We start from the raw sequence: 13647 nt of genomic DNA, 5'->3' as shown, positions 1-13647 counted from the left end.
GCCTTAATGACCCAGCTGAATATTAAGCCAGCCTGAAGGCAAGCACTGACATTTTGGCACAGACCAAAAAGGTGGAAATTTAGTTCAAATTATACCTATGACCACTTACTGTGAAGTTTCTTCTTGCAAAGGCCATGTATATGTGTAAGAGAAGGGAGAGCTAGTTTGTTTTACTATGCAGAGGTATTTTAGTTATGACTGCTAGCTTGTTACCATTTTTCCTCTTGTGCAACCCTGATATCATCCCTCTGGTGAATGTTCTAAGAAAAGCCAGACATCTCTCCCACTGACACAAAACTGCTCTTTGGTTCCACTTGCATGAAAATCTCTACTCAGATTTTAATGTGAACATCTCCCTGAATGACTAGAATAAGCTCAGTATGAGCTAGCAATGGTCTTCATCCTCACCCGTAATCTCATTGCTTTCATTTACTTAAATAATTTCCAAAAAAGATCCCTTAAACTGAAATTTCACACCAAAAGGTGCATTTATTTGGAAAAAGTCTAAGGTTGATGGTTTGATTTTGCAAAAGGGAAAGAAATTAACCAAGTACTAACTGCTGGAACTCATCTTTGCTCACAGATGCACAGATTTTGTATGGATGTGTGCCTGGCATGAGACACAATGTATGAATGCACCCATTTCCATAGAATGGAAATATAAATGGGGCAAACCAACTTGGAGAGCTTACTGCACTGCCATGGTGGGGAAATGTTTCCTACTGTTCTCCTTGCTTTTACAGTAGCACAGCTGCCCTTCTTTGGGAATGGTACTGGTATGGCTTACTCTCTTACTGCCAGCAGGTGAGGGTCACCACCAACGAATATCAGTATTGCTCCAGAGCTAGAAAGGAGACTCAGGAACAAAAAGTGATGGTTGTTGTTAATTCACTACATGGCTAATCACCAGATACCTCGTTCTGTGCTCTGTAGGATTTGCAAATGAACACCACACAATGGCTTTCATATTCTTTTTATTCCTTCTATCTCATGTTCCCAACGCCAACGATCACTGAACTGTGTGAAAAAAACAATGTCTTTCCTCATCTTCTCCTGGAGGAGGGCTTATATGCCTCGGGTTCTGCATTTGATAGATACATCCTTGTTAGGACAGAAGCAGGGGGCAGGTGTCATCTTTATGTGCAGAAGAGCAACTGCAATGTAGTGAATGGATGATGGGATGGCTGAGTGCTTGTGGGTCAGGGCAGAGGCCAGCAAGGGTGACATTGTGGGGAATATTGTTACAGAGCACCTGATCAGGGTCAGAAAGTGGAAGAAGCCTTCTTTAGGCCACTTAAAGTAGTGTCCAGATCAGACCCTGGTTCTTAGAGATGAAGGTATCAGCAGCAACTTCTCAGCATAGATGCTAGGTGGACAAACCAGAAGTGACATTCTTCTGGATTTGTTCCTTGCACTCAAAGATGAGCTGCTTGGGGATATGCATAGCAGGCTAAATGAGTCAGAAGAGTGCCCTGTCAGCACATGAGGGCCAACAGCATACTGAGCTGTAACAGAAGCATAACCAGGAGATTAAGGAAGTGATTATGCTCTTACTTGGCACTTTTTAGACTGCACCTGGAACACTGTGTCCTGCTTTTAACCTTCAGTAAAAGGAGGTGGTGTTAAACTTGGAGAGAGTCCAGTGGTGGGCCACCAAGACATTCAGGAGCTGAAGCACATGCCCTGTGAAGAAAGTCTGAGAGAACTGAGCTTATATTTAGCCTGGAGAAAGCTTAGGGAGGACCTGATAGTGGCCTTCCAATACCTACAAGGAAGTTATCAAGAAAGAGAGTCAGGTTTTCACTGAGGTGCACAATGGGAGGACAGAGGACCATGATCAAATTGAAAGGAGGAAAATCATTTTTCTATATAAGGATAATTAAACATTGGAACAGGTTGCCCAGAGGGTGCTTGCTGACTCTGTTCTTAGAGGTTTGCAAGACTCAACTGGACAAAGCCATGAGAAAGCTGTTCTGAATTGTGCTGACCTTGATTTGAGCAAGAGGCTGAACTAGAGACCTCCCAAGAACTCCTCCAACAGGAATAATTTGATGGTTCTGTGATTTACTGTAATTCCCAAGGGTGAAAATATAGGATGGATCAATGAAGCAGTTTCACTACAACTCTTCATTTGCATAAAAACTGTGTGAGCTCATACACGGCCATGCACATCCACAGAAGTAAAACTCAATATGGGAAAAAAAAAACCAAAACAAAACAGTGAAGGAACATTCACATGGAAAGGGAATTAAGTGCAAAATAACTTGAAGATTGATTCGATATACCTTTTTTCTTACTAGTATATTATTTCAGTGTAGTTAATTTGATTTCTTTGATTCATTTAAATCGTATGTATGGCATTAAAGGCATTATTACTAATTTTTACTTTTCAAATTAAAAAAAAAATTCCAAGCATATAAAAGAATACTATACATCACATAGTGAAACAAGACAGGAGAGGAAAATAACACATACAAAGATTGCTTGTAGGGATTCAAATGATTGTTGAAGCTATGACTATGACACTACTTTTTGGAAACATGCCCACAAATTATTTCAGCTACAGCCACTGAGCAGTTTCATGTCAGGGCCAGGACCTGCTCAAGGGCTTCTGTGCAAGTGAGTGGTTCTGAAGCCATTGGCTGAGCCCATACAGCAACATGACTTACAAAGGTCTAGCAGGCAGCGAGTGCAGGAGGTACTGGTAACCTGTAGACTTTCATTCTATCTGAGCTCTGACCTCTGCATCACTGAGACGAAATAAGGTTGTCCCAGTATGAAGAGGGTGACTTGCATTTATAGCCAAATCTACTTTTCACTTTCTTCCTAATCTGCTCTTTTTTGCATATTGATTTAATTCCCTTGACAACACAATATTGTATACATAGAGAATGGGCCAAATTTTCTGTGCCATTTAATAGACCATTACAGTGGAAACATTCTCAGGCAGCTGCACTGTTTATTAGTTCAGAAATTACACTGAAATTCTCTTTGGGTTCAGTGTATTTAACCAGGATCCGATGATAAATTTAAGTATCTCTTACTTGTTTTTCACTGGAAAAGCAAGCAGATTATTTCCATATTGAATGCCAGGTCTCCAGCAAGTAATCTAGAGTTTTGTTTGTGGTACACCAGTTCCTTCCTGTAACTAAATGAGTCACCCACAGTTTCAGTTTATCCTACAGAATCAGAAAAAAATGGGTAAATGCTTTCAAGAACTGGAAAAAAACAAGCCCTACAGGTACCATCATCTGTAGCTATAGCTATTACAGGTTGATTCTTAGAACAGTTATTTGAAGAAGACATAGTATTGAAAAACTATGCTGTTCAAAAAGCAGTCTGAGAGCATGGACTAGTTATCCCCCATTTTCAGTAGAAATTGAACACAAAGCACTGTTTGAGCTCTGGGTACATCTGTCTGGAAACCTATGAATAAAATTTTTGGAGATATCTAGTCCTTGTCTTTGACCTCCTGCACAATGATAAATGTCACTTAGTATTCATAGCAGTTGAAATTCAGTCACTTCAAAGTTCACAGAAGGCACTGCAAATAGAATTAGATTAAATTTAAAGAGCATTTGCAGATCCTTTTGGCTACTTTGCTTCACCTGTACATAATATTGGGGGGTGGAAATCAAAGAGAAGTTTACACTCAAGTGTCCAGACCTTGTAAATACATTACACCCTGGCTGCATATAAAGGACTGACCCAAGCTGTCCTAATTATTTACATTAAATACATTAAATAAATCCTACTGAACTTATCCACATGAAGAGAAACAATTATGGTAAACTACACATCCCTTTAACGAACAAATATGCATGGCAAACAGCTGCATTTCTGCTGTTTACCTAATAGGGTTCAGGATTAAAAGTAAACTTCCCGAACACATCAAGTATAATAAATTACAGACTAGTAAGTCTGACATGACAGATTGCACTAGAGAGAACTACTTCTCTGCAAGCCAATGTCTCTAAGGAGTAAAGTCAGGGATTGTTTTCTTTTTAAAGAAAACTGAGAAGTTTCCCCATTTCCCCCCCCATTTTTATATCAGCAATAATCATCCCATTCTAAAATACAGTGTGGAAAATAGCACGGGCTTAGATTAAACTTTTGCAAGATACCTCATACTGGTCAGTTCAACCAGAATAGAATCAATAAGAAAAACTGGAAAGAAGCTACCATTCAAAGGGACATTTTACAGTCACTATAAAATGCATATTTTCTTTGCATAGTAAGTTATAGTAAATTACTTAATGCAAAAAAGTGTTTCAATAAACATGGAAGATGGAAAATGTCCCACTGAAGACTAGAGTATTTCCAGAAAGTCCAAAGCATGCAAGTTAACATGAATTAATACTACTAGAGTAAAAAAAAAAAAAAAAAGATTTCTTGTACATTACTTCTTGCATATACTGAAATATTCTGTTACTATCAAGGTTTCGATAATAATCAAGCAATCAAGCCATCCATGTTTCTAAACCCATATTCTATATTCCTGGTACAATTAGCAAGACTTATCTTTGATCTATGTCTTCATTTAATGATTTTCATGTTATCCTCTGCTGTCTTAATTACCGCAGCACGTAAAATTTCTGACTACTCTTGGTTTTTACTCACAGGAACAGATCATGTGTCTTCTAAGGTATCTACAACAGCTACATTACTAGATATTTAGATGCATATAGAAGTAACAATTTTAGAAAATTCTAGTTGGTATTACAATTTTCAAAAACACACCAGATACTCTAAAAAAGGCCACCTGTTTCTAGCTAATGTACTTTTGTACATACTTACACTGAACACAAGCAGCATCTACCCAGTTCCTTGGAAAGGGGATAAAAGATGAAATTACATTTGTCATAGATACAATGAACATTCTGTGGTATTTAGTGAAACACTGAAAGATAAGTAAAGTATGTCATTAAGTGGAACAAATAAGCCTCCTTTGATAAATTAAGAATCGTATGAATCTACCTCATAATCAGTAAGCAGTTTGTGTGAGTAAGGGTCTGGGTTCTCCTTCAGTGTACTCATAATAGTATTGAGTAATTAGGTTACAATAGTCCACAACTATTAAAAAATGTGTATCCCATTCACAACTTAAATTCTAGATATTTGTGAAATGCCACTTTCCAATGGTAAAGCTATTTGCAACAGACCTTAAGTGCTTACAGGCATTTAAGTCTTGGATACAGTGATGTCAAAAGACACATCTAGTCATTGAAAAGAGATCAATTTTGTTATATGTCTTATGATTTGGAAGTCATTATTGTGTGCTTTTTTAGTGGTTTTGGGTATGCCAGCATCTCATCAGTCTAGATTGACACCAGTCTAATGTTCACATCCCTTCTAGGTGTGGACAGATTCAGTGAAGATATCCAACAAATGATGGGCTTCAAGCCAGGCCTCTACTGGAGATTGTGCTGGAAATTTGTTAGCCCTGCTTTTTTATTGGTAAGTGTTGATAATTATTTCATCATGGAAAGAACGCTAGTATGTTGCTTCCTGGAATATACAGTAGGTACCAAGAGCAAGATACTCATTGCTATGCCTGATGTTGTCAGGATGAACACAAGACACTCCAATTTAATTCTTTTTTCTCTTCAATGGCATTGGTTATATTTTGTATAATACATTTCAGTTGTGAAAGAGAAGCTCATTGTGGCTATGGTCATCTTCTGTTCCTTCACTTTAGCAGGATTTAAAAGAAAGCAGCTTTTCTTAGGGAACACTGAACACTTAGGCAGTGTTCTCCCTGTTGCCCCAGCATCTATGCATATTAAACATAAATCATTCTGTTGGAAAAATTAACTAACCAGGGATAAGAGATTGTGTTAGCAAGAATTTATTTTTCATTGGAGGATACCAAGATCCCCGAATTGTGGAATGAAACCTTAGAATAGCTAACATGCAAAAAATCCCAGAGTGTGAATTTGGTTGCTTTGTGTAAAGGATAGATTCAGAACTAAACTACAGTTTTATATTGGGATTTTTTCCTATGTATATTTGTAGATCAAAAGGTCAGGATGAATAATATGGAAATTTGACCTCTCTGTGATTTTAGGAGACTATTAATTGCATTAAAAGCTGTGCATTCTTAAAGCAGTACTGATATTCCAAAGATACACTGGGTTGGCTTTGATGACAACCTTCAGGTCCACTTTTTTTAAATATATAAAAGCTTCTGGCCCCAATTCATCAGTAAGCACTTACCAAGCATGTATTAATTATCCTTTTAAACACTCTTCTATGAAGAATCTTGTATGGAACTATATCCTGCAGCACTTCGAACAGGCTGACTCAAGCAGAATGGGAAAATGCTGCACCAAGTATCCTTAGGTTTTGCACATTAGGATACTGTTAAAAATTTAAATTTTACAAAGAACAGTGTTCTAGCAAGCTAGCAAGAGAAAGCTGAAGTGATTTGCAGTCTAACCTTCACATAGCTTAAGATTTCTTGGTGAAATGGCCCCAATACCTTCCTACCGAAGCCTATAAACATAAGGGTCAGAATGAATCTGTATGTAATGCATCTTGCAGCCATCACAATGCACAGATTTTTTTCTAGCCGGAAGTGCTAAACGTGGAATATATCAACTTAATTACTGGGTACCAATATATTTTAAAACCCATGGGAACACTGGGTAGGGGACATTGGGCAGTTTTGTTACAGCTGTGCGTTTTCTCAATTTTCTAAAAGGCAACATTACAAACTTGATTTATAGGGGAAAAGTAAATATAATTTACCTTCTTACAGCCTATCTTTTGGGTTCATTACTCAGTACATTTAAGAAAATAAAGCAAATTATGTTAAATTGACCAAAATGGTTTAACTTAGTAATTTATAAGTGAAAACTATACAGGTAGTCACTAGCATGAAAGAAGGTAGTCCACCATTAGCCTACATAATTTAAAACTACAAATTCTAGAAATTTGGTCACTTGATCTAAGAAACAGCATTTTTATACCACCTGTATGAAGCAAACAAACTGCCTCACCAGAAGAGACTGAGACCATAAGCATAGTAAATACAAATAATAAATTAAAAAAAAAATCAGATATCGTTTCTTTGATATATATAGTTTAGGATAATTTGGAAAAAGGCTATAAAATTGTCAGACTTAAGTATAATTCTTGCTCTAATGATCCCATGCGTGCTTAGTGCAAGGTGGCCCTTGTTTGGGACAGGTATGGTATTACAGTTCCTAACAATAAATACAATTCTCTGTATGATAAAGACAAGTTGGGGTTGGTCAGGTATCTGGTATTAGGAAATATCTCCTTGAAGCTTTTTCTCCATACTGTCTGCAGCTATGTACATCATCCCAAGAAAAATCTTGAAGTGGAATTAGTATTTTTCTAACCGGATTTCACACTATCAGCTTTCTTTAACCTACACCATTACTCTCCTTGTGTAGCCTTTGAAACCCTAGGCTCAAAATACTCTAATTTGAAATTGCTATATGGAGCAGAATGTAGAGGCCCAGAGAACAAAATCAAAGAACTCTGCATATTACACAACCCATATGGATTTAAACAGGAGGGAAATAGGGTGGTGCCCCACTCTTTCCTTCTTGCATCTAGTACTGGACAGGGTAACACCAGCAGGAAAAAAAAAAAACAACTTTGTTTTCCAGGCCTTAAGGCTGCTTGACCTTTCTTCAGTAAATATATCATGCTAGAGTTTGCATCATGCCTCTCATTGAAAAATGGGTACAAAACTTTTAAATGAAGCCTAATGCCTCTGGGAAACAAAGAAGGGAAAAAACAATAGATCCTGCAGAGGTTTTTCTTGACTACAGAATCCCTTTTTTATATCTGTAACATTAGTTTAAATGAGGCAGTAGCAGACAACCACCTGATCTTCCCACCAAAATATCATATAATCTGTGTCCAGAGTAGCTAAAATGAACTGTTAATACATCAAGAACTTCAACAGTTTAAGCAGTAAGAGGCATAAAGTAAACATGAAGGTAAATGGTAAAGCTGGGTTGAAATATACCTTAGAGTGGCTGCCTCATAAAACCCATTAAATCGGTTTTCCACTAAGTTTCTTCATCTCAAAACTGTGGTTCATTCTACTCTTTCTTCCCTAGTTTGTCGTGATAGTCAGCATAATAAATTTCAAACCTCTGACCTACGATGACTACACGTTCCCTCTCTGGGCAAATCGCATTGGCTGGGGAATAGCATTATCTTCAATGATACTTGTGCCTGCCTATATTATCTATAAATTTATGAATGTGCGTGGGACCTTTAAAGAAGTAAGTGGAATGCTAATAAAATGTCATTAAATGATGCTACGAAATGAAATGGCTGGATCTAAATTGGCAGTTTGTTTCTCTTACTCCCGAAACTTATTACTTATGAGTGACTTTTTGGATCCAACTGCCAGATGGATTGGAGTTTTGAGGTAGGATTACTGCATGCTGTTTGAGTTTCTAGGTAGAAATTAGCTTTCCAGAAAGCACCATAATTATCCTGAAAAATTATTTTTGATGCATGTAATTAATCTGATGGATGAGATTATTTTTTCCTTATTAACAAAAAAAGTTATACAAATTATGGTATCTTCATATTCAGCTCTGAGGTACGGTCTTCACACAGCTCTACCTAAACAGAGTTCAGTCCAAGGTATGCTTTCTGACTCTATACTGGAGTGTTGTAAACTATTATATGTACAAAGTTAATTCAGACCTCTCCTATCCTAGCGTTATAAGAGCCTCTAAACACATATCCACATGCTGGGAGGGTGGGATGTGCCCCCAAAGTAGCCCTGCATTCAGGATGGCGTTTGTTCATTTAATGAGCGTCCAGAAAGGACAGAAGAAATACTTTACTGGGTCACAGCAATAGCTCCATTTAGGCTGGTATTCTGTCTTTAACAGCAGCCACTTCGTATTTTATATTCTCTGTCAAATATGCATCCTTATCCTCCATTTACTGGAATTATTTCAACATTCTGCCAAGGCTAGAATTAATGCAGATCTTTCTATTGTTTTCATCACTAATACCAGAATGCCTGAAGAAACTTAATATTCAAGGTAGACCAAGGTGTTGAAATAGATCTGGAAATCAAGAAACAATTCTGATATAGGCACCATTTATGGTCTCATCTAGCCTGTTGTTTTTTAACTACTTCAGTAAAAGAACCAGGGTACTAGATAGCAGCATCTTGCACTACATAAACCCACTTCATGCATAATATGCCTGGTCTGTGCACTGAATAAAGCAGAAACTGAGGGAGAAACAATTGGTGATCATCTTATTCTAATGATTTGCGTAACAGCAAGAAGTTTAACATTGCAACCTTAATAGTGTTCTTTTAACTTCATTTACATGTTTGTGTAATATTAATATATTAATTCTATTTAAAAGAACCTGTTTCTGTGGGAAAAACCCCATCTGTATTTCCTTATAGTTCGCCCCCTTGTACTTTTCTTTGTTTATCAGTTCAAAATAGCACAGGATTAAGGTTCACTGATCATATTAATTTTACCATCACTGTCATAGTAAATCATCTATAGTCTTAAAACCTCTAATGGTGCTCAGAAGTAAGAATCCTCACCACTATACAGCACCAATTTTTGTCCCGTCACATGTTATATTATAAACTAATCTAGACTCTCTGACTTACACCTAGTTCTATTGCTCTCCTTTCCTACAGCTAGAGTTACACAATAGTGTAGCAAGATATTGACCCTCTTAGGGAAATCACTGGGCCACCACCACACAAAGAATTAAAGCAGAAAATAGGATCTCACCCTTTACCTACTGTCCTGGTTTCAGCTGGGATAGAGTTAATTTTCTTTCTAGTAGCTGGTATAGTGCTGTGTTTTGGATTTAGTATGAGAATAATGTTGATAACACAGGGATGTTTTAGTTGTTGCTAAGTAATGCTTACGCTAGTCAAGGACTTTTCAGCTTCCCATGCTCTGCCAGGTGCACAAGAAGCTGGGAGGGGGCACAGCCAAGATAGTTGATCCAAACTGGCCAAAGGGCTATTCCATACCATAAGACGTCATGCTCAGCATATATACTGGGGGGAGTTGGCCAGGGGGCAGCGATTGCTGCTCAGGGACTGGCTGGGCATTGGTTGGCAGGTGGTGAGCGGTTGCATCACTTGATCCCCCTCCCCCCCAGGTTTTGTTCCTCTCTCTCTCTTGTTATTTTCCTTTTCATTATAATTTATTATTATTATTATTTTATTTCAATTATTAAACTGTTCTTATCTCAGTCCACGAGTTTTCTTACTTGTGCTTTTCAGATTCTCTTCCCCATCCCACCGGGAGCAGGGAGGGTGAGCGAGCGGCTGCGTGGTGCTTAGTTGCTGACTGGGGTTAAACCACGACACCTAGATAGGACGCATCCCCCTCCCATCGACCTGGCAGACCCAAAGAGATAAATGCCTTGTTTCTGAAACATTACAGTCACCTCACTTAATGTTGGGAACTCCTCTTCACCTGCCCTGTTTTCATCAGCTCCAGCATTTCAATGTTGTGCACAGTTTCTAGCTCTCATTTCCAGCAATTCCATAAGCTCTTTGTTTTGTTCCATTCCTGGGGCTTTACAAACCCATTTTTTAGTAGTACCTAAGTGTTGAAGAATAATTTGTACTGGCCCAACAGGCTTTTGCCAGCTTGCACAAGTTTACTGATATTGGGATGCAGAAGCCTTTGGCCAAAACCACATTTGCTCATTCACTTTGTAGTGTTAGCAAGTTCTGGTTTGTCTTTTACAGCTCTGGTAGACAGCAACTCTTCAGTCGACCCATGAGAAATATAGCAAAAGGCTAGTATATTACATCCAAATAACTATCATAAAACCTGATGCCCTAAATTGTGGCTCTAAAACATATGGGGAAAGGTATCCTCTTAATCTAATGAGAACTCCTTAAGTTGGTTGAAAGTTCATGATAAACCAAAATCTACATGTGATCCCAAATGGCACAGCATAGGGTAGACAAGGGAGATAAGCCAGGAGATGAGTCAGTATGTGCTTCCTCTCCCACCGGGACTAGTCTACCTCATTACAGCACTAACAGAAAAGTATTAATTTAGAGGATGTAAGGCTTGTGATACCAACTTGTTCCTGATGTTCTTTTCCATATGCACTTGCTAAATATTTGGACACAGTATTTGCATAAACTTTCTACTGTTGCTTCTTATATTAAAGGCTAATATCAAGGGGCTTATAATAAGCTTGTTCTCTCAGTGACTAAGTTAAAGGCACATGATACAGTGATATTAAAGATTTAAGTTACCATTTTAAATAAAGTTCATGCTACTTCTCCATTATAGATTGGGGATTACGGACATAATCCCACTTCATATGGCTGACTTTTTCCTCTTCTTCCCATCTGGTTTAGAGACTAGCTTACTGCATCACACCTGAAAATGAGCACCAACTCGTGGCCCAAGGAAATGTCAGGCAGTTTAAGGTTTGTACTCCTTTCACCATGCTTTCTGTCCTGATAGCAACCCTTTCCTGTCTTTAGCAACAACTACAGGTTTGCACCAATCTCCTCATAGCAGATACCTCTGCAGGTCTGTGGTTCTTTTTTTCTGCCAGCATGACAAGATGCAGGAGGCTCAGTACCATACACATCAACTCTGTTGGAAGGCTTTTGGCACCTTCCTTCCTCAACTAAGCAGAACCCACAATTTTACAGATCATTTGAATCCACTATTTTAGGTTGTATCTGAACACACTGAGATCTCACCAAGAGATTAAGGTAATTCCAAACAATCATGTGCATTTGAACAGCTCATAGCCTCTCCCTCAGTTATTGTACAGCAATCTGAAGTCATGTTTCCTAAACTCCAATTATGTGCCACAACACCTGGTAAACAGCAAAACAAATATCCAGTGTCAGAGCTTAGACATAATGGCCGCGATGAAATAATGTGCTAGGTTATGTGGAATAGGCTTTCCCCCCAGGCGTACAGTTGATGGAAAACACTGCTGGAGACTTCTTAAGCAGCCATGAAAAATATGCTGTAGGATTCCAAACATTGCTTTCCTTTTAGCAAATAAAATGAGCTTACTGAAATAAAGTCCTTTTTGTAGAAGATAAAAAGGATGCAAATATGAAGCTTGTTACACTTATCAGCATTCATGCCGGACCACTTTCTGTCTTCAAAGTTGAAAGCAACTAGAATTATGCACATCACCTCAAAACATGACCCAGATTTTATAGTGGTGGTTTATATGTTGGTATTGCAAAAAGAAATTTGCCTTTTGCTTACTCTGAAAAATACTGTTTGAAGTATAATTTTGAATTTTAAAGGAAATAATCCAAGTGTAAATTTATGGGATGCAGAATGGAAGCAGGAAGAAAAGGCTTCCTGTTTCATGACCACAATTTATTTGATGTGGCCAAGAATATGTAGTAGCACAGCACCTCTTCCTGCCTTCTCTTTCCCCTATTCTTGCCCTCAGTTGTCTGAAGATTTAATGTTCCAGCTGTAAGTAATAACTTGATTTTTCCAGAGGCAGATGTTCCTGTGCGAATGGGCTATAAACAGCTATTCCTACACAGTACCAGTCTTCTGAACCCAAATCTCTAATGGCAAAAAGGAAGCAAATGGATTTCACTTAAATGAGAAAAGATTGTATTCTGAAGTAAATTCCTCATGATACCTCAAACAATGTAAAACACTAGGGCGCAGTAATTTGTTGCTGTCTTCAACAAACAGCTGGGAATATCTTTGTTATTGCTAAAGCATAGTTAGTGATTTGTTCATTATGTTTAAGTTCGTAAACAAAACACTGACTACCATAACCAAACAACTACAAAAATTTTCTTCTGTGTTCAGCAGTTCTGAACTGTAAAACTGAACTGAGAGCTGATTAAATAGCCTTTATATTCAGCACATTTCTCACTGCAAACTGGAATCCACAGAAATTTAGTTATAATCTGTTATTTTGAAACCTCTTTGTAACTCTGGATTTGTCAGCTAATGTATTTAAAACATCTCTCACTATCATCATTTGAATCAATAATGTTATTAAACAGCTACTTCTGTTCCCTTCCCTTCTGTTCTACAGCTTCAACACTGGCTAACAATATGACAACCAACAGGTTGAGGAAAAAGCCAATATTTTAAGCTAAACTGGGTATACAGAAAAGTCAAGTTCAAAGCTCCCTCGACTATGCTTGGACCAGGCTGGCTCAGAGCTTATCTACTGACTCTTTAAGGGAAGACATCTGCTCTCTGTTCTCAAGGCCTCCCTTCTTTTACTTGGCTTCAAATGATCTTTAAAGACTCCGTTTAATTTTTCTTATATCCTTTGGTGCCATGAGATCCCTACATGACCAAAACTTGTGAGTTTTGCTGTTGGCAGAAGTGGAGGAGGGGGGAGCAGAGAAAAAGCAATCAGCATAAGTTAAATGCTCTTTTATCGTGAAGAAGTGAATTAAACTTTTCTGACAGTAATAATTACTTCAGATATTCATGCCACGACCTATTTTAAACCAACAACACCAGAACATTCTTAGATCTAAGGAAAGAATACATCTCAATTATGAGGAAAGAGCAACTTTAACTATGTACTAATGTCATTAGCTTTCTTGCCATACTATCCTTTGGGATATGAGTTTGCATCCTTCTGAAGTGAAGACTCAGTGCTTCATTTTCAGTG

At 37.9% G+C, this 13647-nt stretch overlaps 1 protein-coding gene across 2 annotated transcripts in view; it reads left to right on the top strand.

Annotated features, from left to right (window-relative positions):
• The window catches only part of SLC6A2 (solute carrier family 6 member 2), a 73771-nt gene extending 60694 nt beyond the window's left edge, over positions 1 to 13077 (top strand). For both annotated transcript variants that reach the window (XM_072872475.1, XM_072872474.1), the window contains 4 exons: positions 5357 to 5457; positions 8100 to 8267; positions 11372 to 11443; positions 13054 to 13077. In XM_072872475.1, coding sequence (XP_072728576.1) covers positions 5357 to 5457; positions 8100 to 8267; positions 11372 to 11443; positions 13054 to 13077 — 365 coding nt within the window. The remainder of the gene's footprint in view (positions 1 to 5356; positions 5458 to 8099; positions 8268 to 11371; positions 11444 to 13053) is intronic.
• The last annotated feature ends 570 nt before the right edge of the window (positions 13078 to 13647 follow it).

Source organism: Ciconia boyciana, chromosome 9, assembly GCF_034638445.1.
Source record: "Ciconia boyciana chromosome 9, ASM3463844v1, whole genome shotgun sequence".
In the NCBI taxonomy this organism is placed as follows: domain Eukaryota; kingdom Metazoa; phylum Chordata; class Aves; order Ciconiiformes; family Ciconiidae; genus Ciconia; species Ciconia boyciana.
This window is presented reverse-complemented; position numbering and strand designations above follow the sequence as displayed.